General features: G+C 42.3%; 2 protein-coding genes across 2 annotated transcripts in view; one reads left to right on the top strand and one right to left on the bottom strand.

Moving 5' to 3' along the window:
- Nucleotides 1-7,045, top strand: part of LOC134467824 (hyaluronan-binding protein 2-like) — a 14,994-nt gene extending 7,949 nt beyond the window's left edge. Inside the window, exons 9-14 of the mRNA XM_063221769.1 lie at nt 1,699-1,853; nt 2,353-2,444; nt 3,271-3,413; nt 5,517-5,651; nt 6,031-6,173; nt 6,577-7,045. Of these exons, the coding sequence (XP_063077839.1) occupies nt 1,699-1,853; nt 2,353-2,444; nt 3,271-3,413; nt 5,517-5,651; nt 6,031-6,173; nt 6,577-6,738 (830 nt within the window). The 3' untranslated portion in view covers nt 6,739-7,045. The remainder of the gene's footprint in view (nt 1-1,698; nt 1,854-2,352; nt 2,445-3,270; nt 3,414-5,516; nt 5,652-6,030; nt 6,174-6,576) is intronic.
- Nucleotides 7,046-7,132: 87 nt separating this feature from the next.
- The window catches only part of nrap (nebulin-related anchoring protein), a 53,527-nt gene continuing 32,686 nt past the window's right edge, over nt 7,133-27,973 (bottom strand). Inside the window, exons 28-45 of the mRNA XM_063221770.1 lie at nt 26,238-26,336; nt 22,306-22,410; nt 21,807-21,914; nt 21,244-21,357; nt 20,678-20,875; nt 20,224-20,328; nt 19,384-19,482; nt 18,143-18,247; nt 17,668-17,775; nt 15,859-16,170; nt 15,273-15,377; nt 14,892-14,990; nt 14,411-14,515; nt 13,959-14,066; nt 11,879-12,082; nt 11,203-11,310; nt 10,162-10,317; nt 7,133-9,089 (exon numbers count right to left, since the gene is read on the bottom strand). Of these exons, the coding sequence (XP_063077840.1) occupies nt 8,223-9,089; nt 10,162-10,317; nt 11,203-11,310; nt 11,879-12,082; nt 13,959-14,066; nt 14,411-14,515; nt 14,892-14,990; nt 15,273-15,377; nt 15,859-16,170; nt 17,668-17,775; nt 18,143-18,247; nt 19,384-19,482; nt 20,224-20,328; nt 20,678-20,875; nt 21,244-21,357; nt 21,807-21,914; nt 22,306-22,410; nt 26,238-26,336 (3,105 nt within the window). The 3' untranslated portion in view covers nt 7,133-8,222. The remainder of the gene's footprint in view (nt 9,090-10,161; nt 10,318-11,202; nt 11,311-11,878; nt 12,083-13,958; nt 14,067-14,410; nt 14,516-14,891; nt 14,991-15,272; nt 15,378-15,858; nt 16,171-17,667; nt 17,776-18,142; nt 18,248-19,383; nt 19,483-20,223; nt 20,329-20,677; nt 20,876-21,243; nt 21,358-21,806; nt 21,915-22,305; nt 22,411-26,237; nt 26,337-27,973) is intronic.

The raw sequence follows: 27,973 nt of genomic DNA, 5'->3' as shown, positions 1-27,973 counted from the left end.
CATCTGCATTCTCCACCCCCCCCTCCCCCCTTTCGAATGCATAAACACATGCATAAACACACGCACACACACACGCACACACACACACACACACACACACACACACGCACACACACACACACACACACACACACACACACACACACGCACACACACACACACACACACACACACACACACACACACACACACACACACACACACACACACACACACACACACACACACACACACACATACACACACACAGTGTAAACATTCCATTTGCAAGCTCATCATCTTTTGATTGACTTAAGGATTGTTGATTGACAAAATACCTGCCGAAATCGATGACTTAGTCAAAGTACACTTCACTGAAACAAACATAGCTTTGTCAACACATAGGGTGGTCCAACGTGACTCAGCCAATCTGACCATCTGAGTCCATCTGAGTGCGTCTGGGTGTTCTATATATTTTCTGCTGACATTGATGTTGAACAGGAAGGCAGGGACTGATTATGACTCCATGGGCCCCTGGGCCAGACAGCAAGACAGCCCCCCTCCATGGATGTTGCTAGTTTACAAAAAGACCCCAAGTTGTTGGGGGTTTGGGGGATTGTCCCCAATAATATTTTAAAATACAGTTGTTAAAAGTGTGATTTTAACGCTGGATGAGAATAGAAATGTAGAGGCTTGGGTTGCAGGGCCCCCTTGACTCTTGGACCCCTGTTCCTGGTGCCTGTGGGATAGTGCACTAATCTGCCCTTGCGGTAAGGTTACTGTGATTTGAACTCGGGCCACGGCCACGCCAGTTTAACCCATTTTAGCCTAAGCCCTTTTTGGGGAAAGGTGCCCTCTCTCTATTATAACCTACATATTTCAGCCTCCGAAGCACATAAAAACTAGCCTGGAAAACCAGCGCCAACTGCTGGATACATTTAGGCTGGTTTATCAGGCTACATAAAAACATGAAATGAGTTGTATTTAAAAGCTAGGACCTTCATTTTGCATCAGAATGTGTTCATTCAGCTCTAACATACCCACAGTTGTAATAAAACAGCTCAAATCTCAAGAACATTAATGCAGTGTATATGTCGCTCCAGGACAAAATGGGTTAAGCTGCATATGTGGCAACTGACGGCACCAATATAAGTAGGCTACTGGGTGAATAAAAAACATGTACAGTACACACTTTAAATGGCTGTCATAGTAACCACTTTCTGTGTTGTCAAAGTTATGTTGTTTCAGAGGTGAATTTACACATGTGTTAAGTCATGGTGAAGTCAATGTGAATTTTTTTTAAAAATTTTTTTTAATCAAATATTTTCAAAGAATTTACAGGCATCATGTTACTGTTTTGTCAACAACCCGCTCTGCTCTGTTGTTTGATGCTGGTTATTTTAGGAAATATAAAAGCTTATTAATGTAGGCATGACACTGGATATTTCCTAGCAGGGCCTTGCAATCAGTCTTGGTGAAATCAAGAAACCAGTAGCTCCTACACTTTTACTGCGTCACCTCTCTACTCCTCTCTCACCACCTCCACAGTACCCCCAGTGTACTGGCTAGATGATGCTGGTTACTTTAGGAAATATAAAAGCTAATGGTAACATACTAATGTGGGCATGACACTGGATATGTTCTGGCTGGACCTTGCAAGCTGTTGCAAGTCCTCCACCCAAGTCCCCTCTCCACTGCCTTCTCTCTCCACCTCCACAGACCCCGAAGTGAAGCCCGACGTCATCCCTCCCCCTCCCCCTCCGAGTCAGGACTTCGGCCAGTGTGGTAAGCCGGAGCCGGTGCGTGCAGCTGCCAGGATCTTCGGGGGACGCAAAGCGCTGCCGGCAGCCTATCCTTGGCAAGCCTCCATTCAGGTGCAAACAGGACCCACCTGAGTGTGTGTGTATGTGTGTGTGTTTCTCTTTTTGAGGAGTAGTTTGCATATATTATATACACATATATTTACATTTATTTGCATATAATACACTGAAGTGAGTTGTTTCAATCCCATTGTAAATGTTTATATTGTAAATTTTACATGTGAATAGCAACAATAAAAGGCATTCTATTACATTCTATGCTATGCTATGTTATGCTATTCTATGGCTGAATCTCAAATGGTGCACTTGTGCACTTTAGTGTTCATGTTTCAGTGCGTATGCCGTATTAGTTACGCACTGAAACATAGTGCCCGAAGTGCACAAGTGCAGATCCAGCCTATGCTATGCTATGCTATGCTATGCTATGCTATGTTATGCTATTCTATGCTATGCTATGCTATGCTATGTTATGTTATGTTATGTTATGTTATGTTATGTTATGTTATGTTATGTTATGTTATGTTATGCTATGCTATGCTGTTCTATTCTACAGGTGCGTACGCGGGGTTCCAGCCGTCCGTTTCAACACATCTGTGGTGGCATCCTGGTGGGCTCTTGCTGGGTCCTCACGGCTGCTCACTGCCTGTAGGTGTCTTTTCATCACTTTGATTTGAGGTTTCTTGTCGTGCCATTGCCACCAGCCATCTGGCCCCATATAGAGTCATCTCAGCATAACACCATCACTCACCCACACATTTAAAAACACTTTAAAATACCACTCTTGTATGCCCACGTCTAATAATAATGACTAGAAATGTGCTCAGAGAGCACATTCACCTCTGCTCTGAGTCTGGTGGACAGAAACACACACATTCTGTGAACGAACGCACAAACATACAAATTAACACAAAACAGACAATCACACAACCTCCTTGGCGGAGGTAACAGTACATTATTTGTAATAGTAACTTAATTTGCTTGTATTGTATGTACTATAAAATACCACACTATTCTCTCCTGTCTGCCCATGTCCCCAGGAGTGATCTGCATAATTAATATAAATATACTTACGTAATGTACTTAAAACATATATAAAATACTGCAGTGCTCTTCTGTCCTGTATGTCCACGCCTCCAAAAGTGATCTGCGTAATTAAAATAAAAAAAACGAAGAGTTTATTTGCAAAATAGTGTATCCACCATTTTTGACTTTTGCATTTTATTATTGGAAATGAATGTTCAGAAGTCCTATCACCTACATACTGTATGTGTGAATGCTTGCCATTCAAATATTTTGAGAACATACTTTTTCAACCCATATAAAATGTCCAATACAAAAATGTCAACTTCCTAACAGTCTACAAAATTGAGATACAGCGTTTTGCAAATACACTCACTTCAAATACACTTACATTTTTTCTATATACTGTATACTATACAATACTGCACTGCTCTCCTCTTCCTGTCTGCAGGAATGATATGCATGAGATGCAAGTGGAGCTGGGCGGCGTGGGGCTGGATAAGGCCGAAGACTCGGAGCAGATCATCGCTGTGGAGAAGGCCATGATGCATGAGGACTACAGGGAATCACCCGACGCACTGTACAACGATGTGGGTGAGTCATGATAGCCTGGTTTTAGCAGACCAGATGAATTACTTCATCCTCGATGCCCTGGACCGATTGGGTGGGAGGAGTGAGCTCAGCTCCGGTTTGAAATGAGTGGTGACCAATCGCTGACTGTTGACGTTCATGACGTTGGCCTATGTTCTTATGCACCCAAGTGCGTTAGCTTATTGGCTGGCCGCCTGGACTAAACCCTCCCCAGAGAAGCGTAATCAGACCATTTGTGAATTATGAGGTAATTCAAAATGAATAGTGTGGCCTGTTGGGCTAGAGTTATGATGCTGTGCTTCTCTGTGCTAGTGGTTCCCAAACTGGGAGGCAGGACCCACAGGGTGGTGGCGTATTATCAAGCCTGAGGAATACATGGAATCACCTGATGCACTGCACAGTGATGTGGGTGACTGAGGACGCTATGCTATGCTAGTGGTTCACAAACTAGGGGTCGGGACCACGGCAGGGCAGCAGTGCCGCTTTGAAAATCATATGATAGATATTCGCCTTACTGTGGAATATTTTTAATATTATTAGATATTTAATATATATTATATATTTCCAGGATAAAAAAGTTACCTTTTTCACGAATAGCCTACTTACCACCATCATCAAAGTATTCATTAAGAAATTAAAAGGATCTTGTCCACTGTTTGCCATTTTTAATTTCCAGAAATAGGCCTTTTAGCTGAAAAACTTACTATATTTTGTTCATGCTAGTAAATTCTTTCATAATTTAGTATATGTGTATATTCACACAGTAGATCACAGTAGACAGCACAGTTTCAATGAGCAGCATAGTTGCAATTCCTACCAGCGAGTCATCAAATCTGCTCAACGGCCAATCAAATCAGATCTACCCAACATCCAGGATCTTTACAATCAGTGGTGTCTGAGGAGGGCCAAACGAATTATAGCTGATCCGCACCACCCTAGCTACACACACTTCACCCTTCTACCATCTGCCCGGAGATACAGGTGCTTACGTGCTCACACCAGCCGACTCAGGGACAGCTTCTTCCCTCAATGTATCAGACTGTTGAATTCAAAAACACCAACATAGGAAGGAATCCACTAATCACATCTCATTAGTTTTTTTGCCTTTTTAACATTCTTTTTAACCTTTTTTGGGACTCCCAGAGCAGGGAAGCTTTTCATTGTATATATATGTTTCATATATATACACATGACAAATAAAATATCTTGTATCTTGTACTCTGGCCACCATCCTACACAGTGCACATTCAATCTCTCCCGCACACTCTCAAGTTTTCTGCCATTGTTATTTTTTGCTCTTTGTTAAAAGTACTCATTTGTAAGCAACCAGACCTGTTCTTGAAGCTTGAGACAAGAGCTCAGAGATACAGGGGTGGGGAAACGTAACCTGGGCGAATAGCCGACTGTTGACTCCGTCAATCAGTCTGGCAAAAGCCATGAGGAATCCGTCTCCGTGGACGATGGGAGATGGTCTGATCTTACTCTATCATTTAAATTAATTGAAGTTCCAAACTCAAATCAAAACCCATATCGTGCTTTATTAGCATGCCTGTTACGTTATAGCGTCGCAAAAGCATACAAATAACAAAACGAAAGTGTGAATATAGTTACCTTAACCAATCAGTAACGGAGCTCACGGGTGAGTTCTACGTCACCACTCTCAACTGTTTGCTGATTGGCGAAACACTGAGAGAACCGAGCTCGAGGCTTTTGCCAGATGATGTGCGGAGCCAAAATCTTTGGGTGGAGTACATGGATGGCGTCGCCAGGCTAGGGGAAACGGCCCTTGAGGCCGTTTCATCCGGCCCCCGATATAATTTCAATGTTATGCATAATGCAGCTTCACATGAAATATGACATGTTTTGTAAAGGAATCAGAGACTTTCCATTGGGACTAAGAAAATGTTTGGTTTTAACTTCTGCACAGCCTTTTCTGCCCTCGACCAGTAGCAAACCAAGGCAGGTGGGTCAACCATGCCATTTGAGAAACGTCAATTGTTATGCTCTAGGTCAGACCAAGTCTCGAAGAGGCTATCAGGCTAGATAAATGGATTTTCACCATAGACATTTTCTTGTTGTTTTTGTTTGTTTGTTGCTGAACTGCAGCCATGTTGAAACTGAAGGGCCCTAAGGGCCAGTGTGCCAAGGAGACGAGGTACGTGAAGACAGCCTGCCTGCCCACTGGACCCTTCCCAGACAACTCAGAATGCACCATATCCGGATGGGGCAAGACAGAGACAGGTGTGTGTGTGTGTGTGTGTGTGTGTGTGTGGGCCCCACCCTCTCTTCCCATCTTAACACTGATAATTTAGCCTAATTAAGTCACATTTCCAGTGCTAAAACAATCTAATTCCTTTAATGTACGTGCAAAGTTGTAGAATTTCTGAATGTCCTTGCAACAGTATGTGGCAAAGGCTTATAACGAAATAAAAATGATCTTTCATAAGCAGAAATTCAAACTATTGCAATACAAAGCCCATAATCCCCTTGTCTTTCTAAATAGATAAATAAATTGATAGATTTGGGTGGATTCAAATTTATGTGTTTGCTTTTATTTAAATATTTGTATTTATATCTCATTTTTATATTCATAAATAAGATTTATTTATGAACCCTGCAGGTGAAGCAAGCAAGCAGCTCCTGGCCGCCAAGGTGCGCCTCATCCCCATGTCCAGCTGCTCCGCCCCTGGTGTCTACGGCAACCGGCTGGACCAGAGCATGTTCTGTGCCGGCTTCCTAGAGGGAGGAGTCGACTCCTGCCAGGTGGGGATGGGTGTGTGTGTGTGTGTGTGTGTGTGTGTGTGTGTGTGTGTGTGTGTGTGTCAGGGTTGGAAATAAGGACCCGTCCACCCGCCAAGGATGGGTACATTTCAGGGCTGACGGGTATATTTTTCAACCCACCAGTCACTTCGAAGGGTAAAAATGGCTAGTGACTGGTAGATTTTAAAATCTACCTGCCATAAAGACTGGTGGGGAATTTTTTTAAGTTCCACCCCTGGTGTGTGTGTGTGTGTGCGCGCGCACGCATCTGTGTGTGCGTAAAAGACTGAGAGGGAGAGCAATAGAATGCCTCCTTCCAGGAGGTGTTTGTTAAAAGGAGCAAGAATTACGCAATGACCTTGTCAACAATCTTTATATTTGTTCTGTGTGTGTGTGTGTCTTGCAGGGTGATTCTGGTGGGCCCCTGACGTGTGAGAAGGATGGTACACACTACGTGTACGGAGTAGTGAGCTGGGGAGACATGTGTGGCGAAAAGAACAAGCCAGGCGTGTATGCTCGCGTCAACCACTTCATAGACTGGATCGCTGCTAAACTACTGACAGAGTAACAGGAACAATCAGGGTGTGTGTGTGTGTTTGTGTGTGTGTGTGTGTGTGTGTGTGTGTGTGTGTGTGTGTGTGTGTGTATTCGACCACCCTACAGTATGTGTTGACAAAGCTATGTTTGTTTCAGTGACTAAGTCATCGATTCCGACAGGTATTTTGTCAATCAACAATTCTTAAGTCAATCAACAGATGATGTGCTCGCAAATGGAGTGTTTACACTGTGTGTGTGTGTGCGTGTGTGTGCGTATGTGTGTGTGTGTGTGTGTGTGTGTGTGTGTGTGTGTGTGTGTGTGTGTGTGTGTGTGTGTGTGTGTGTGTGTGTGTGTGTGTGTGTGTGTGTGTGCGTATGTGTGTGTGTGTGCGTGTGTGTGCAAGTTCAGTAAATCCATAAGACGGTTGCTTTTGAAAAACATTTATTTTGCTTTGTGTATCATAAAACCAAGCATGTTCTTCACTTTACTCATGTGTCACCACAGGCCTATGGCTATCTTTATATGTCAATACACTGAACCTGTCAGTCATCCATGTAAAAATCACATATACTTTCTCTTTTAAAACACTAGGCCAACCATTTAAAAAAAACGTTTAATTGAACTTCCACAAGTGTTAGACCCAAACACATGTGCATAAGGCTGTGTGGCATTATTGTCTTACTCAAAGCTTGCTCTTTGTAAAACTAATGCATTTCCGTAATGGCTCCAAATAATAATAAAAACTGACATTCTGTCTGTTGGCTCCAACGGAAATAAACTCTCCTCATTTTTTTTCTTGCTCAGTAGTTATACACACACTATCGGCAAATCCAACTTTAGGCTACACATGCACAGAAACACAGATCCACTTTCTGCTACCCCTCTCAAAGCCAACACATAGTTTCATTCATTGTTCTTAGCAGATATTTCCCTTTCTTCTCTTTCTCATCTTTCTATTCCTCTTTCACTCTTTTTATTCCCCACATGCATCAAACCCTTCAGTATAGCGTCTTCTCCTAACCTACAGCCCTCAACTGCTCATCTCACATACAGTAGATGCCACTTGGCTGCTGCTTATTCTGGAACAATATCGATACCGTATTATTACTGACGGCCGTATTTGGAGGCCATGTTTGGCAGCCATATTGGAACCCCTACAACAGTGTATGACATCACTGATGTCATGGTAACTTTACTCACAAAACCAGAGGGCCAATGGACGTGTTTAGGCAGCCAATGGGAGACCACCCATGCATATTATGTCTATGAATAGAAGCACCAGGCTCTGCTACAGTACAGTCGTCTTCTGACTATAGCCTTGTAAGTCATCCCTCTCATACTTCATTTCAATCATTATACCTCCTTCAGCTTTCGCTGAAATGACCTATGAGAGGCTTGATATGACAAGGCAAGGACTTTTTTTGTTTAAACTAATTTTTAAAAAATGAAGAGAAGAAAAAAGTTCATTATTAATTAAAACAAAACAACACCAGACAACTACCGCACACACAACATTAGTCAACCTGCTCCATGAGCATGGCGGCAGCCAGGGCTGCCATGTCAATGGTGGTGCCTGAAGCGGACTGACTAGAGGTGGCGGCCGCGGCATCGGTGAGCGCGGAGGCCGATTCACTCGAGGCCAAGGAGGCCGCCATGTCAAGGGTGGCCGACTGCCTGGAGGTGATAGCGGCCTGGGAGGATGAAGAGGCCGAGGCGGAGCTGGAGGAGGACTGGGTGACAGACTGGCTGACCGACTTTGAGGACTTGGTGACAGACTGGCTCTTGACAACGGTCTGAGACTTGATGACTTGAGACTGAGACGAGGAGGAGGAGGAGGACTGCATGACCGACTGGGACTTAGTGGAGTGGGAGGAGGAAGAGGAGGACTTGGCCATGTGGGACTTGGAAGATGACTCAGCAATGGCCAGAGACTGAGCTAGCTGGGACGCGGAGGTGGATTGTGCGAGGGCCTCAGACTCTTCAGACTGGGCGTGGGTGACAGCCTGTGTTTGGGCCTGTGCGAGGGCCTCAGCCTGGGCCTGTGTGATAGCCTGGGACTGGGACTGGGCCTGGGTGATGGACTGGGACTCTGACTGGGACTGGGACTGGGTAATAGCCTGGGACTGGGACTCTGACTGGGCCTGGGTGATGGCTTGGGTCTCGGCTGCTTGGGTGATGCCCCTGGTGGGGGTGGCCTTCCTGAAGTTGGTCTGGATGGTCTGCAGCTTCTTCCTCTTGACGTGCAGCACCTCCATGGCGTCAGGGTTGATATCCGATTGGAGGAACTCGTTCCCAGCCTCCCCCTGATTGGTCAAATCCATCAGCTGCTGCTGCTCCATCTGCTGCTGCTGCTCCATCATCATCATGTGACGCTGGTACATCTGAAACATTAATAATAAATATTAATAATATTAATAATATAAATAATACAAATAATAATGAATATGTCCTTGGTTGTAAGTTGCTTTGGTTATAAAGCGTCTGCCAAATGCAATGTAATGCAATGTAATAAATATTAATATTACAACAATAAAATATCAATATTATGGAATACATCATCATGTGGCCCTGGTACATCTAAGAGATGGGAGGAGGAAAGATGCTAACGGTGCCTCAGGTTATTATTAGCTGACCTGTATGCGCTCCTCACCACTATACTGCCCTACAATCTAAGAACGCAGTAACTCTGAAAACTGCAAACTGAGAAAAAAGGCTTCAAACTTTCCTATATGGCGCGACAACTGTGTTGTCGGTAAAGTGGTGGTGACACTTCCTGGTAATGCTTTTTTAGGATAGAAATTAAATGCACACAAAAAAACTCCCGAAAAAACAACATTTATGTGTCTTTTTGCCACAAAAAACAGAGTTACTGCGTTCTTGGCTGGTATTACTGCCACAAAATGGAGTTACTGCAGGAGTTACTGCGTTCTTGGCTAGTATTACTGTATACTCCCAAACCAATTCCCATTGGAAAGTGCAGCAGTAACTCAACAACACCGCAGTAACATTTTTGCACTTTCAAAATTATTTTTCTCTAAAACGGAACGGTGTTGGACCACCATTTTTTGACACAAGACAAATTAGGTAGTGTAGAGCCTATTTCCGAATTTTTTTTTCTCGACCATTTTGAGTTACTGCGTTCTTGTTTTGCACGGCAGTATAGCTCCTGGTACTTGCTGATGGCCTTGTCAGAGTAAGGTTTACGGCTACGCATTTTGACTGGGTCTTCATCAGGGCCAAGTTTGTACAAAGTATTATATGTGTATCTGTGTGTATATCTGTGTGTGTGTGTGTGCGTGTGTGCGTGTGTGTGTGTGTGTGTGTGAGTGTGTGTGTGTGTGTGTGTGTGTGTGAGTGTGTGTGTGTGTGTGTGTGTGTGTGTGTGTGTGTGTGTGTGTGTGTGTGTGTGTGTGTGTGTGTATTGTGCGTGTGTGTGTGTGTATAGCTCCTCACCAGTATCTCCTGGTACCTGGCGATGGCCTCGTCTGTGCCCACTCCCTCTGTCATCAGCCCCAGCTCTGCGGCCCGGCGCGCCATCTCAGCCTTGTGGGAACCGGGAGGGGTCCAGCCCACACCCCTGGTCCAGTTCAGGTCCGACCTGTAGTTCACCTTCAAAACAAACAGAAGACAAGGAGTCAATAACCAAGGACTGATCACTGCACGGGCCTACCCGGGCCAGACCCAGGTGCCCAAGAGCCCAAGAGGGGGGCGTGAATCCCAAGCCTGCCCATTAAAAGACAAACACTTCATTATGGTCTATATTTGTGTTCTCATATTGTTTTAAAATTACACTTTAAACTGCTGTATTTTCCAAATATTTCCTGGGGGAGATGCGCCTATACCCCCAACAACAAAGTCCTCCAAATCTTTTGGAACTTCACAATGGAATGGAGGGGGGCCTTTCTTGTTCTCTGGCCCAGGGGACCATGGAGTCACAAGCCGTCCCTGTCAATAATGTTAATCAAACTGAGAAAATGTACTGGAGTGAATAAAATATTAAATATAATATCAAACTGTGGTACTTGCAAAGGTAAAACCCACAGTTGTGAACATTAAACAACCATAATGAAGGGATGGTTTGTTTAGTAAAACCCTGCACTAAACTTCAAGAATGGCTTTCAAAAAGTTACCATGCTACCAAAGGTTATATGAAGATAATTTAGACATAAAAGATTATAATGCAATTGCAATTATAACTTAACTTCAGACAACACATTACACTGTAGCTTGAAGGAGTGATACCACACAGAACATTGGAGCAGCCATGGCCTCACGCTTAAGGAGATCGATTTTGCAATTTCAAATCCCACCCTTCATGGCCACACTTCATGGCTGAGGTGCCCTTGAGCAAGGCACCTAACCCCATACTGCTCCAGGGACTGTAACCAATATCCTGTGATTAAAATAACTGTAATTCGAGTAACTGTTGGCGTGTCATGTAAAGTAACATTGCAAAAAGCTGCGCAGATGGGTTAGGGTTAGGGTGGCACCTACATCGCTCTGCAGGTTGTAGGCCTTCTTGGCGTGCTTGACGTTGAGTTGCTCGGGGTCACAGGTGTAGTCGTGGAGGCGCTGGCGATAGCTGAGGTCGCTGGCCTGAGCCTGTGAGGGAAGGGAAGAGGTAAGTAAGTCAACTATTTAGAAATTATAAAGCCTATTAGTGAGTAAAAAATAGTGACAAATCAACCAAAGTCCTGTACAGTGTCTGATTAAGAGATTAAAAAGGCTAACGGACATTCCATAGTATTCTTTTTGTATCCTCCCCTTTTTGAATGTTGTTATAGTAGTTGTTTATCTCCTCTATGAAATCATAAGAAACCTTGGATAAGAGTGTCAGTAAAATGTCAAGAAATGCTATGCAATGTAAAATACAGTAATATAATGTAATGCAATGTTATGCAATTCCAATAAGACATAGTAGACTAGTAAACTAGCCTGGGTTTTATTGGGATAACAGTGTCTGCTACATGTAATGTAATGTAATGTAATGTAATGTAATGTGTAATATAAATGTAGTGTAATTGCCGTTTGATAGATCGGCAACCAGCCTGTCTCTTCTTGTGGATACAAGCATCTGGTCAATGTAATGTGATGTAATATGTAAATGTAATATGTAAATGTAATGTAAATGTAATGTGTAATGTAACTCCAATCAGATAAGACGGCCAACCTGGCTCTTCTTGGCCTGTAGGAACTCTGGCTGGTCTGCGTGCATCTTGAAGTTGGCCCTGTTCTCGTGGAACTGCTTCTTGTACTCTGTGTTGCTCTGCAGTTTGCCCACGGCGAGGGAGTGCACCATTTTAGGGTCGTCTTGGACACTCAGTAGCCCCACCTGGTGACCCTTGTCTTTCACAAACGCCTCCTTGTAGCGGAACTGCCGAAGAAAATAACAATGTTCAATAAATGTAATATAATGTAATAAATGTAATGTGTAGTGAATGTAATGTGGAATATAAGGATAAATGGCCCTTGCCCTTGGCAAATGCCTCCTAGTGAAGCTGCAAAGAGTTTTTAATATTATTGAAATAAATTAATATGAAATTGAATAATATTTGTTATAATTTCCATCTAACACACGTCATTAACAGACGTAGCTGTTACATGTCTCATTACTATCGTCTGATGCAGAGGTTGGCTCTTATTGGTGCTTTAAACCTAACCCTAGGAGTTTGCATAATGAACCAGAAATTGACACCCCTGACTAAAAGTGACCTTGCATGGATAATCATCAGAGGTGTCAAAAGCAAAAGTAAATTCAGGTTGTAAGTACAAAACTAGCACATGATATTACATAGCTGTTACACCTAATGAGGTAGATGATTATGTTGCAAATGAAAACAATGAATGCAAGATAAGTTACCTGTGTTGGAAGGAAACTGTGTTTCTTTTTTTACTTTTACTTTTGACACCTCTGATTATTATGAACAGTGTTGGGAGTAACTCGTTACAAAAGTAACTAATTACTGTAATGCATTACCTTTTTGAGTAACACAGTAATGTAACTGATTACAGGGGGAAAAGTCGGTAATAAGTCCTCGTTACAATGCAAGTAACTTGCACATTACAACACATTTTTTCACCTAAATTTTGTGTGGGTATTTTGCTTTCTTTATACAATGTTCGCGGATCACCGCGAGATCAGCTATTGCCTACGATAGCCTACGTCCGCGCAGAGATTTTAAAGTTTCACGCAGAACATTGCTTCCTCTTTCATGCTTCGTCTCTCGAAATGGCAGGCTGACAAAGGATGACCGATCCAGAAGAGCCAGCTTGCTCGTTTTCAAGATGGGTATATGCCCACTACTTTGACTTCATTGAAAATAAGGACGCCAAGAACATTTAAGTTAAATTGCACACTGTACTTGAAACCCAAACCGCTTTCCACGTCGAAAAACAGTAGCCTACAAACAATTTGATGATTTGAAGAGGTGCCATAGCACCACCAAATTAGTCAGTAAAGGAGGGGATGCGTCCCATTCGCACAGGGACAGGGTAGGTTATCCGACGGGGGGGATGAGTACGTTGCACCCCCCTCACTTTTGTTCAACTAAACATCACTAAAATTGAAATAAATCAATTTGAAATAAAATATTATAGGCCTCTTGGCTCATTAATGCTTATTATATTTCATTGTAGCTTCAGCTGTACTTATCAAGCCTCAACTCCACTATCGTCCTTGGCATTGTTCAACAACATTTATGACAAAATCTGGCGCATGTGGGGGGTTGGGGGCCGGACATAAAAAAAAAGAAGTTGAAAAAAAATTGGAAATAAAAAAAATATCTGACCGGACGATGACCAAACCTGACAACCAACCGGAACCAAACTTTTATTTTTCTTAGGCCTTATTGTATGTGGGTAAGACGCAATTCCTGAAAATGTTGTTTTTCAGTCTGCAGGCTTCCAAAACAACTTGTGGATGGCAGGTGAAAGTCATGCCACCTCATAGATTTGCACTATAGATTGCCATATCCTTATTTCCAGTCATTTTGGCTAAAGTAACTAAAAGTAATGCAAAAGTAGTGTAATGCCTTACTTTTTAAAAAAAGTAATGTTGTAATGTAAGGCATTACTTTTAAATGACAGTAACATGTAATAAGTAGTGCATTACAGTTTTTGAGTAACTTTCCCAACACTGATTATGAAACAGCATAAAATGGAACCAAACATTGACACCTATGACTAAAGGTGACCTACATGTGTGTGGATTATTATGACACAGCGTAGAATGGTTTCTCTTGAATACTCACATCGCTGGCGATGTCCCTGGATGCCTTGGCGGTCTGGAAGGGGATGGCGTCCAGTCTCAGGTCATACCCGGCTGACTTCACCTGCTCGCCGGACTCCTTATACGCTTTCTGCATCAAGACAGCGGGCAAAGATTTGTTACTTTGTAAAACAATCTAATATTTCTAGCCTATAAGTACAAAGGAAAACGAATCTGGTGCCACACGGATGTCTATTTTTTGTTATTTATTTTTTCAGTGCAATAAGACGTTTAGACATACGTCTTCATCAGAGTTCTCAGCTTACCTAGGAACCTCCTAGTTTCTAGCTTATATTCAAGAAACTAATCATCAAAGTGTTATTATTATTGTTATGATTATTAATACTATGACTACTACTAGTACTACTACTAATAATAATAATAAAATAAAGTTTGTTATTTCATTTCATTTTACTTTAAGAACAAATGTCTTACATCGCTGATCTGCAGGGCATTCATCCTCGCTCTAACAAAGTCGGGGTCGTCTGCATGCAGAGTGTACTTGTGAAGGGCATCCATGTCCCCAGATTTATACAGTCTCTGCAAATCACACACACAGACACACACACACACACACACACACAGACACAGACACACACAGACAGACACAGAGACACAGACACAGACACACACACACACACACACACACACACACACACACACACACACACACACACACACACACACACACACACACACACACACACACACACACACACACACAGATACCAACATTACAAAGAGCATAGTACTCATGAGTATGCATCATGAGTATGAAAATAGCTTCCATTGATTTAAAATTGTACTAATGAAACTGAAGGTTGAATAGGTTATGCAAAGGTATTTTAGTACATTTGCTTCAAAGGCAATACTATGTATTGTAGTATGTCATTGATCATATTGAACGTATACCTACCTCACTGCACTGCATGTAACTGTTCTTGGCATGAAGGATGTCAGGTGAGTCGGCCACAGAGGTGAACTTGATGCTGTCAGGGTTCTGGCGATACTTAATCTGTAAGAGGAAAGGCAGAAAAAGATATTTATTCAGAACACAACCTTGTCATAGCAGGAAATTACACTCTCACATAGAATACTCACACAGCGTCTTTACTTGGGAAACAAACAGTTGACATTGTACTTTATATACATTACATTACATTACATTACATTACATTACAGCACATACATTCCATACCAGAGATGTATAAAGTACTGGACTGGAGTAGTGGAGTAGAAGTGCAAGTACTATATCAAAAAACGGACTTGTTTAGAAGTAGAATAGAATGATACTCACGTCGCTGATCAGCTCTCCTGCTTTCTTTGCGTACTCGAGCTGAGGTGCACCGGCCAGGTCAGTAGCAACACCCCTCATGTAGTTCAGGTCTGACTTGTACACTTTCTGTTGGAGAGAAGAGATAACGGACCAGGGATCAGATACATTCAATAAAATGATGACCTCTACGAGACATCTGAAGATATCACTTAAAATCTGCATTACTCTTCTAGTATAAATACAAAAACACAAGTTCATGGTCTTCAGACCTCTGTCTCTTTTCATCACGTCTCTCTGTCCTCTGTCTCTGTTCATCGTGCCCTCTCTCAGTAGCTTGTAAGTCTTCTTGGCCTACTTGATCTTCATATCCTCGGACAGCCCTGTGTTCTCTCTCTCTCTCTCTCTCTCTCTCTCTCTCTCTCTCTCTCTCTCTCTCTCTCTCTCTCTCTCTCTCTCTCTCTCTCTCAAGCCTTCTTGACCCACTGGACCTTCATGCTATCTATCTATCTATCTATCTATCTATCTATCTATCTATCTATCTATCTATCTATCTATCTATCTATCTATCTATCTATCTATCTATCTATCTATCTATCCATCTCCTCACCTCGCTCTGCAGGTCGTAGGCCTTCTTGGCCCATTGGACCTTCATGTCGTCGGGCAGCACGGTGTACTCGTGCAGGCGGGTCTTGTAGTCCTGGTCGGAGGCCAGAGCCTGGGCCTTCTTGGCGGTGACCAGGTTCACCAGGTCGAGGGGCAGGTGGTACTTCCCGCTCTCCGTCAGCGCGTCGCGCCTGTACTGCTGGTCGCTATGGAGACGACCCATCTGGGCACAGTGGGCGAGCAGGGGGTCGTCCTGGACGCTACGCACGCCAATGTGCTTGCCCTTCTCCAGGACATGGGAGTGTTTATACGAGACCTACAGAAAGAGATATAGAAAGGGAGAGGAAGAGGAAGAGGAAGGGAGAGGTTAACGTCAATGTGGAGGATACACACATTATTAACAGAGTCGAATGCTAATATGCTTGCCCCTCTCCAGGAGTGATTATACTGGACCTACAGACAGAGGAGATATAGGAAGTGAAAGGAAGAGGAAGAGAGAGGTTAATGTTCTTGTCCTCTGGAGATGGGCGTGCTTACTGCACCTAGGGAGGAGGAGACAGAGTTAGGCCACATACTGTACAGTATGTATAATTAAGAGAGGTATATTGATTTGTTTACCCCTTCCAAACAGGTGAGAAAGCGGAGAGTTTATATTATTTATAGGGTTATAGGCTATTATTATACTGGACCTACAGACAGAGGTGATACAGGAAGAAAGAGAGTTACACCACTCATGACAGATGTAATGCTGATGTGCTTGCCCCTTCTCCAGCAAGTGGCTGCGTTTCTACTGGACCTGTGGAGCGAGATACAGGAAGGATGAAGTTAGGACACTCAAGAAGTACATGAGGGTACATGTCATTATCTAACCTTCTGTCCTTGCCTTGTGCTTATGGACATGTGATGCGAACCAAGACATCATCCATGAAGTTTTATTCAATATCTCGCAAAAAAAGCTCAATTGAAAGATCATTTTCTCATTTACAATCCAGATTTTGAATTCGGAAAATCCCCCCCAAAATCATTGTGCCTTGGTTTACAGTAGGGAAACTTTATTGTTTACTCCACAGAGGCGGGGCATCTGCAAGGTATGAGGCCACAAGCACAAGGAGAGGATGGGAGGTTGGATAATGAGATGGACCCAGAGAGAGGTGCTTGACCTTATCCAGCAGGTGGGAGTATATATACTGAACTTGTGCAGGGCAAGAGACCGAGTAAGGCCACACATACAGTAAGTAAGAGAGGTCAAACAGATGTGCTTTCCCTTCTCCAGTAGGTGGCTTTGTTTACAGTAAACTGGACCTGTGGACGAAGACAGAGGAAGAGGAAGTGGAGGAAGCATAGTAGTACATAACAGTGGAGGGATCATGCCAATTCGCGACAGCTCTGGAAAACGGCAAGAACAGCCTCTGTCTTGTGTAGGTAGACCTGTGCTCTTGAGTCAATCCAAATAAAAGAAAAACACTCGTTTTTGGATTGGAAATAGAAGCTACAACCCCTGTAAGACTATCATGTAACTTTGGGTTAGGTAAATGCTAAAGAGTCAGCATAAATACTAAGTCTTTTTTCTATTTAGGAGTTGGAGAGACATACAGCTAACACATTCTATGAGATACTGCTCATTTGGGTTTGCCAAATCATTCAGAGGTCCAAATAAGTTGTCAACAGCTGCTTTAAATACCAAATCTGCCCTTTTTGCAGAGAGTGATTTACTGACCACAGAAATAGGCCGTGCCAGAAATAGTCGTTTCAGCCTACATGTAAACGGCGGTGGTGTTTACATGCAAGTGTGGCACTAGCGTGGGTTACTTACATCACTGGCGAGATCTGTGGATGCCTTGGCTGACTGGAAAGGTATGTCCTTCATGGTGAGTTTATAGCCCTGAGCTCTCAGCGTGTGCCACGACTCCTTATACTTGACCTGCAGAGAAACAAATATATATAGAGCATGATCCCATTCATCAGTGAACTGCTCTAGCAAACAAATCAGATTTACTGTTGATTGCATATCACTGCACTATATGCATATAGTATATGCTGAAAATACATAAATAAATCCTCATACTGTAGCTGTTTTTTTGGATACCAAGTAGATACAAAGATATAGACAGACAGATAGACAGGCAGACAAATAGACAGCTAATCAGACAAGAGAGGGAAGTGATATCCGTTTTAGATAGATAGATAGATAGATAGATAGATAGATAGATAGATAGATAGATAGATAGATAGATAGATAGATAGATAGATAGATAGATAGATAGATAGATAGATAGATAGATACGTACGTCGCTGTAGTTGGATGCGTTGATCTTGGCTTGGGTGATCTCAGGCCTCTCGGAGGTGATGGTGTAGTTGTGTCTCATGTTCTCACCGGCCTCTTTGTACAAACGCTGAACAGGGACAGCAACAAGACAATGGGCCATTGAGGATTTTGGGGGGCTCAGAGGTCAGGTAGTGCAACTACAGCTAATGCCCATAAATTAGCTGTAAATTACTGTATGATAATGAATATAACTCTTAGATAATTCCCTAAAATCAAGCATCAAAAAATGGCTAATCCATACAATAGATCTAGTATTAGCTGTGGTTGCACCACCCTAACGTGTGGTAGTACTAAAACGTCATTAATCCACCTACTGTACTACCAACTGTGTGTGTGATACACTTCAGGATCATTTTCAATGTACCAAATGCAGACAATACAAGCAATTATTTTAAGTATATGTATTTTTTGCAGTCTGATCTCCAAAAATTCTGTGCTCCTGGACACGGATGTTAAGGACACAAAATCCGTGTCCAGGAGCACGGATTTTGCCAAAATTCCGTGCTCCTGGACACGGAATTGTTTTCCGTGCTCCTGGACACGGAATTGTTTTCCGTGATGGGCACACGGAAGTGCTTTCTATAGGCTATTACACAGCACTGTGTTAACTCTATCATTAGAAAATACATACCAAATGCTAATCCTAAACAAAATAATGCTATAGCAATTTAAGTTGTGCCCTGACCAAAACATTCTCTAACCTTAACCTGTCATTAAAGACATATTTTTGAGAAATACCTTTTCCAGTTGGTTGCTAGGCTATCAAACTCATATAATGAATGAAAGAAAACTAGCTGTGCCCAGACCAAAACAATCCCTAACCCTAACCTGTCAGTAAGAATTATTTTGAGACTAAATATTTGAAATTAGAAAAATCCTGAGAAAACACAAGACTGTGGAAATAGCCTATAGAAAGCACTTCAAACAATTCCGTGTCCAGGAGCACGGAAAACTATTCCGTGTCCAGGAGCACGGAATTTTGGCAAAATCCGTGCTCCTGGACACGGATTTTGTGTCCTTAACATCCGTGTCCAGGAGCACGGAATTTTTGGAGATCATGTTGATTTTTTGTGATATTGTGTGGATTTATTGCAATAATGCTAAAGAGAGGGACAGAAGTGACCAGGAGAGATATACTAAGATGTACCATATAATAGGGTGGGAATTGACCCCAACCGGACTCAAACCTCAGGCCCTTCTTACCTCGTTGGTGAGCTTGTTGCTGAGCTTGGCGTGGACGATGTCTGGAGAGTCGACCACAGATGTGTGTTTGAGGGAGTAGGGCAGTTGCCTGTACTTTTTCTGAAGGGACGGAAACAAGAAGCAATGTTAATAAAATATAACCAAAAGTAAAATGTATTGGTAAAATTCAAAAATAAAAATATTTCACACATTCAAATTCACATTCAAAGGTCATTTTCTCTTTTGCTATTGGGGTGTTGAATGGGGAAAAGTCCCCCAAAAGTGGCTAACAGCTGAAAAATGTTATTGTTTTGTCCATGGAGGCGAGGCATCAGCAAAGCGCGAGGCCACAACCGTGTGAGGACGGGAGTTAGAATAATGCAGTGGTTCTCAAACTTTTCCCATCATTCCTCCCTTCGGAGGGTCTGGATGATTCCGAGCCCCCCCTGATTTTACGATCGCTGCGCTGCGCAGCAAAATCAAAAGAAAGGTGACTGGTGAGATAAAACAAAGAGGGAAGTGTGTTCATTTCCTATGCTACTCAAATTCATGACAATTTATAATATAATGTTGATGGTGAGGGGTTAAAATGTATTGCTTATTAAAGAGACAGAAAATAATTTCCTTGGGGGAAAAAACCCAAAATCAGATTTGCAATGCCTCCATGCCCCCCCAGGGGTGCTTGCGCCCCACTTTGAGAAACACTGGAATAATGGAATATTGGCTGCCATGAGGAATCATGTTCATCAATCATATGAGAATACTGGAATGAGAATACTGGAAAAGCACTCTATACCGACAATACTGTATAGCTTGTGAAAAGCACTATACAGTACACATGTTAGGTGTCATGAGACTCACGTCACTGATGAGGTCTGTGGCTTTCCTGGATCCTTCGATCTGTAGAGATCCTTGAGCGATCCAGCCAGCGCCCCGCAGGTAGTTCAGGTCAGAGCGGTACATTTTCTACAGCCAAGACGAATACATACACACACAGCACATTTATATTGGGAAGACGAAAACGGTGTCTACAGTCGAGATCAATAGATACAGTCCAATTTGCAGTAACTACAATATCCAGCCTAATACCAAGGCTTTGAAGATTTTTTTCTCAGTTTCAATGTTGGCGTAGTTACTGCACTCTGCTTTTATAAGGCAGTAGAGTGACACATGAGATCCACACATTACATTGCAGTGTAGGTCGTAAGCCCTCCTGGCCTATACTATTATACGTTGGCAGTGTTAGTGTAGATTGGCACCGACAATATGTCCACTTGCGTCAATGTATTAACAGTAACACATGAGATCCACTTACATCACTGTGCAGGTCGTATGCTCTCCTGGCGTGCAGCACCTTCATGTCGTCGGGTAGCGACGTGTACTCGTGCAGCACACGGCGGTAGTCCTGCTCGCTGGCCAGGGCCTGGGCCTTCTTGGCATGCGACACCTCCAGCATGTCCATGGGCAGGTGGAACTGCGAGTGCCCCTTGGTCGAGTCCTTCTTATAGCTGATCTGTAATGGGATGAATCAATGGATGGATGGTGGCAAAAAAGCTAAAAAGTTATTTCAGTCCGTAAAAGTATAAAATGAGAGATGAATGCAAATAAATCAACTAAATAGAATCAACTAATAACAGAAAGACAAAAAAACAATAAATAAGTAAATAGCAGTCATACAGAGTTAAAAGTGAAGGTAAAAATTTTGTTTTGAGATGAGTTTCATAAACAACTCAGGTCAGGATATGACCAAACATACACTATATAATGTGGAAGCTTGTTCCACACTGTGTTGTGAAGTATAAATGCTGAACATACTTCAATTGCCAATACAGTCACTGTCTCCGTGCAAAAAAGAAACGAATGAAAAGGCGCCAGACTTACATCGCTCTGCAATTTGCTGGCGTTGACAGAGTGAGCGATGTTGATGTCATCTTGCAGACCCTTCAGGCCAATCATCTTGCCCTTAGTCTTCTCAAACTGCTCCCTGTACTTTTGCTGTGAGGAGCAAACGGAACAAACAATGTCAGTGAAGACCCTTATAGACAGTCTTTTGATTGATGGTTTTGTATACCTTCATGCAATCACAGGATCCACAAAGACAAGCCCTATCTACCCCAAAAATAAAAAAAATCTACCAAGAAATTTCCACTTTTACACTTCACACCAGCCAACCATGAAATTCTGCAAGGTCGGATTATCCATAAGGGCCAGTGACAAAGTGCCCAGGGTCATCAACCATTTTAGACCAGTAATGGGCCACCTTAAAACACAAACTTAACAAATATTGTTTATAAAGGGGGCACCAGTGAGGTATAGTGCCCGGGGGCACCAAAATGTATCAATATGGTCCTGAATTATGGCGAAACCTTTTATTTGGTAGAACATGTAGAGGAGAGTTCCGTTAATAATTCCGAAGGAACATTGTGGCCGTTTGATCGACTTACATCGCTGAGGATCTCGTTGGAAGCTTTGGCGGCCTGGAATGGAATGGCATCCAGACGAAGCTGGTATCCTGCATCCCTGATCTTGGTCCAAGACTGCTTGTAACGCGTCTGAATGAGTATGGACAAAAATAAATGAGAATTATTATATTATGATGGGATATCCAATGTTGATTTGAGGAGATTTATTATGGTCTATTACAATTGGAATGGGGATATTCAATGTTATTTTGAGGTAACCGGTAATGAAATTATTGGTTAACACCAGTTACTTCTTCAATGGGCTATATGAAGTCAAACACACTGTCCGTGCTCATTTGCAACCACTTGGAATGCCTAAATAAACCAATCACTATCAAGAGCCAAACACTTTAGGTATGAGGTACCACTCGTATTGCAATTACATCTGTAAGAGTACTTGTACTTCTACTCAGCTAGTGAGATCCTACATCGCTGAGGGTCTCTATGTAGTTAGTAGGGCTAAACGCTAAAGAGATCTTACATCGCTGATGTTCATGGCGTTCTGCTTGGCCTGGACGTGCTCGGGCAGGTCACCAGTGAGGGTGTAGTTGTGCTTCTCACTCTCGCCCTTCTCCCTGTACAGACGCTGCGGACAGACACACAACATCAATTTGATCACAATTTAATTTACTTTGCTGTAAGAATGTAGGTGTTCGGCAAGGTGGATGGAAGTTGACGCAGAGACAGAGTTTGGTCAAATGTTCAAGAGTTTACTGAGTTACCCAAATCAAATACAATACAAGACAGTATTTGGAGAAGGCGCATTCTGGCTCTCCGATTGTCTGCAAGCTGGTTTTAAGGAAAATGTCCCCCTACTTCTAATTGGTTATTCCTAAGTGTCCCCTTGTTTATGATTGGTTCTCTTTAACCTGTCCTTCAGCCCTATCTTGAGGTCACCTAACCTTACTTGACAGTTTTGCGAAATATGATCTGGAAGTGTGGTCAGGATGTATTGTGGTTATTCAGGCCCAGACATCTGCTGGTACCCAACAGTGTTTAGGGAACTTCCTACATGATGTCTGGTATCGGTCTAAGATGATCTATTAGTTGCTCAACTGTTCTGTATTTTAGCTGTACCCTGCAGTGCCCTCTGCATAACCTTCTGTATTTTAGCTGTACCCTGCAGTGCCCTCTGCATAACCTTGTTTGACTTGCAGTGCCCTCTGCATAACCTTGTTTGACCTTTTTCTGTTAGTGTATGCCCTATGCCAAAGCTTACATGTTACTTGCCTCTATTTCTATTATATTTCTATTATTCCTACACTTTGCTGTAAATGAAGTATCGCTAGTCTACCACTATTACACCAAACATCACAAATTAAATCAGACTTTGTTTCCTTCAGGGTATTTAAATAGAGTACCGTATCTCCACTACTATTAGACTACTAAACATACAATCCAGTACTATGATTAGATGATGAGATCAACTTAACACTAGAACTACCAGGATTTTTCTGCCTACCTAGAAGTACCAGAGAGGGGTCATATGACCCGGTGGCTTTTACCTAATACACTAATCACTCATTTTGTTATGGTAATGAGGCTGTTAGGGGCCGTGTGTGGGGTGAGGGGTGAGGGGGTCACACCTTACAGTGCTAACAGCCAAGACAGAGGGACAGACAGCTTCTTCCCAAGGGCTGTCAGCCTCCAAAATCAGTCACCACAGGTAAATAGCAACTTGCATGAAGATATCAGCAATAAAGACAGATAGCACAGTTTGGCGGACAGTTTGTTACAGTTTTCTCCATTGGTTTGGCTCATTTCTTGAAACTGAGATGTCATTCTCAAAACATGGACAAATCCCAAAACTAATTTGCAGTTCCTCACAACAGAATGGCATTTATCATTGCTTTCATCAAATTTCAAATGCTTTTGTACATGTCTCAATCATTTAGTACATCCTTGCAAATGGTTATGTAAGTATCCTACAGTTAACACAATCAGCTTACATTTAGTAGAATTTTCAACTGAATGTACCTTGCTGATCTATCCCAATTGGTTGATTTTCAGTGTAATAGTTGTCCTGAAAACATGTCAGCACATTTTCTTCATATAAGTCATCAATGAACGAACGTGTGAATGTCCCATGTGATCATGACGAATCATATGACTGCAACCAGATAATGGTTGAATTACAGTTTTTCTCGATTGGTTTGGCTCATTTCTTATTTCCTATAACCATTGGGTCATTTGGCCAAACATACTTACACTTCTGCACAACAGTTCAGATAACTAACTAGCAAAATGTCATATACCTCCCAAAACACCTCATTCTTGCATCAGCACTAAACCGTCTGACATATAAATAGTCAGTACCATCAAAATGGCATAGATCCTTCTCAATTGCTTTGGCTCATTTGCATTCATTTAGTCCTTCTGTCAAAATAAACTGGATGGTTCAGCATAACTACATGGATCCTCATCACTCGCTCATATCACCACAAAAACAGTTTACCCATGTGTCAAAACTAAATTTCTTCCCCACATATATCATCAGTACCCTCAAAATACATTGTCCCTTTGCCATTGTGTAAGCACTGGCAGTCAAAATGGTTAGGTGGTTAGGTCTACGTTCAGCTAACAGATTTCGACTATGTATAAAAATGAAAAAGTGAGTGAAACTATTGAAGTTTGACAACACAGATAATTTACCAAGGACATTTTATCAGTAACTTTCTTAACTGTAAATTCATATACAGAAAGTAATGCCCATATATCACAGGTTTCTCATGGGTTTGGCTCATTTCTCTAAACAGAGATAACATGGACAAATGCCAAAAGCAACTAGCAATTGTTCAAAACAGAATGTCGTTTGAAAAAATGTCATGAAATTAGCCAAATAACATGGAAACTGTAGTATACACGGTTGTAAAATTATTTTCTACTAACTAGTAAAGTTACAATACCATCTGACCTGTTGAACACTGTCATGAATTTACTATGTAATGAAATTCTTAAAATATGATGTCCTTGACAGTTTTGGGAACTACGTAGACCACTTTGCATATGATGACTTACACAATGAAATAATGCTGACGTGTTTTGGAGAGGGCAACCATTAGACTGAGAATTGTCTAATTCGTTTAGATAAGCAAGGTGAATTTATTTGGAAAATGTGCTGAATGTATGCTGAATGTGTCAACTGAAGGGTATTTGTACATATCCATCTGCAGAGATGTACTAAACATTTGAGACATGTACAAAGCATTTGATATCTGATGAAAGCAATGAAAAATGCCATTCTGTTTTGGGAAATTGCAAGTTGGTTTGGGGATTTGTCCGTGTTGTTTTGAGAATGTCATCTCAGTTTCGAGAAATTAGCCAAACCAATCGAGAAAAAATGTAACGTGTGAATCTCCCATGCCATGTGATCATAACGACTCATGTGAATGCAACCTGGCAATTGTTAGATGGATACATACCAGTGCATGTGGACTACTGCTTAATTTCCCTCAAAAATGTTGTGGTGAAGGAAGCTCCTCTCCAAGGAACGAAGATGCAGAGATACAGCACTCAACAGGCATTGGAAATGATCCACACACACACACACACACACTCACACTCTGTGTCTCAAGTGACAGCTGTGAGCTGCTAACAGCCACATTTCCACAACAAAAGGAGTGTCCGCAGGGGGTCCAAAGGGTCAAATGACCCCCTTGTGGGGCTTTTAGGTAAAAAGGTCAATTGACCCCTCCGTGGTAGTTCTAGTGTTAAACATGACACATATTTAATGTACACAAATGTGCCAAAGACAGCTTACAAAACTTAGTAAAAAAAGATTTACTGGTATAACAACTATTACATGGGTCCCATTATTCAGAGTACAGCTAGCTATTCATCCAAATGGAAGTGTTCCCATTTGTTTTGCTACAACTGTTACATGTTGCAGTAACATATGGCTGTTACATATTGCTGTAAAGCCCCCGATGAGAAATTCTAGTTTAGCTATTGCATGATGGAAAATGTGAATTTAGATATTTCTAGAGTGAATGATCCCATTCTACGATGTCTTTCTTATAATATCTCAGCACTGATACAGGTTCGACTTTAGACTAATTTCGACAGCTTCTCAAGGGGGATTCCTTTTTTAGACAGATAAAAACACCCACTGTGCATGTGTGCGTGCATGTGTGCGTGCGTGTGTGCGTGCGTGTGTGCGTGCGTGCGTGTGTGCGTGCGTGCGTGTGTGCACGTGTGTCTGTGTATGTCCTTTTTTCGTGTGTATTTATGTGTGTGTATTTCTTGGTGTTAGAGGGTTTATGTGGCTGACGTCCAGGGCCAGTGTTTGTGTGTGTGTGTGTGTGTGTGTGTGTGTGTGTGTGTGTGTGTGTGTGTGTGTGTGTGTGTGTGTGTGTGTGTGTGTGTGTGTGTGTGTGTGTGTGTGTGTGTGTGTGTGTGTGTGTTGTGTCTTACATCCAGGGCCAGCTTGTTACTGCGTTTGGCCTGCACCATCTCCAGTGTGTCCTCCACACTCGTGAACTTCAAATCTGACACATGCTGACGGTACTTTTTCTAGAAACACACACCACATAAGTCAAGCTATAGATAATATCTGTACATTAATAAACATTAGTCAACATTAACAAACATTAATAAACATTCATAAGACATGAATATGCAAAAAATAAAGTAATTGGATCGCTAGAATGGAAATGTCAGCAACAATACAATATGGGTGCATTGTTTGTTTGCATAGTTTCTCCCGTTCTGTAATTCAAATTTATGTGAACTGACTCATTTCTGTGATTGTTCATGTGATTATGTGAAGAGGGCAAACACTTGAGGATGAAACACTTTTAAAGTGCTACTGTTATTTTACCGCCAAGCTAGCAGTTAACATTGAGTCCTATGAGACCAGTCAGTCGCCAGCTGGTCTCATAGGACTCAATGTTAACTGTTAGCTTGGAGGTAAAATGTGCACTGCCATACCCAGAGAATGGTTGAAAGTACAGGAGAACTGTAAAACCCTATCATTTAACTCAAGGGGAGGTGTAAAATAAGCTAATTTCCAAAAATGGGACAGTATCACTTTAAAGCGATCCTTCCTCAAAGTGTCCTCTCAGTAGCCATTTGCTTCTGTAATATATTACCGCTGACTCATGCCTTCTTTAGGCTCCTTAATCTCTGCTGCTCGATTTAGGGCTTGTGGGCCATAGTTGGCCTGTGACCACTTATTTTTGGCCTCCCATACCCCATACTCAAATTTAAAGCCATAATTCACTTGCTGTATTGTAGCATGAATGCTGAGTTTTTTTTCCCACAACAAGTATTCACCACCCCATTCAGATACAACACATTTGGGCCAAAAGCCTTTGACAACAGATTCAGCCAGTAATTTGAATTCATTGTACTGTAAGATAATCCAGCTTTCAAGAAAGCGCTGAAAGTTAACTTGAGCCAGACGGCTTTTTTTTAGGAGCTCTCTACTTGGCCTGCATGCTAATGGACTAATAGTAGGCTCACACGCTAATGGTAGGACTGCTAACTGTGGAGGACTGCATTTTACGAAGATTGATTGTAAATATATAAATATGTCTGTCTATACCGGCTCAGCACTTATCCTCCGAACGGCAGACTAGTTCTTAACACGTCTGTCAGTTCTTAACGGTCTTTCGTCAGTGTGCTCCTTTTACTCTAAATATAACCCCACAGCCATAAAATAACAAATTAACCTTCACCTTGTTTCACAGCTTATGTAATTGTGAATGTCAAGCATGCCCTCACTTGCCCATAGTTCTGGAAAGAGTGACCTACAAACAGCAGCCTACCAGCCGACTAGAGCGGGTCAGTCCAGTAGCATTACTGTAGCAGTCTAAATGGGGCCAGCTCTATGTTCCCACAGCTCATTGGTCCCACAGCCCAAATGGTCCCAGCTTATTCCTGCTGCTCCATATTCCCACATAAGCCCTATGCTCTACAACTCCACGTTCCCACATTTCCAAGTAAACTAAGAGAACCAATAGGCCTAAAAATAATGTTAAAAATCTTAGTGATGTGGGACCAATGGGCTGTGGGAACATAGACACGCTCCCGTCTAAATCAGTCATCTACGGAAATAGTGGAAGCAAATGCCATGGTTTCTGTGTCTACTAATAAAGGCAGTAACACAGATATCGCCAAAGCCGCCCAGATGTTACATATTGGCATGA

Source organism: Engraulis encrasicolus, chromosome 17, assembly GCF_034702125.1.
Source record: "Engraulis encrasicolus isolate BLACKSEA-1 chromosome 17, IST_EnEncr_1.0, whole genome shotgun sequence".
Taxonomy (NCBI): Eukaryota; Metazoa; Chordata; class Actinopteri; order Clupeiformes; family Engraulidae; genus Engraulis; species Engraulis encrasicolus.
Note: the sequence above shows the minus strand (reverse complement) of the source record. Positions and strands in the feature narration are given on the sequence as shown.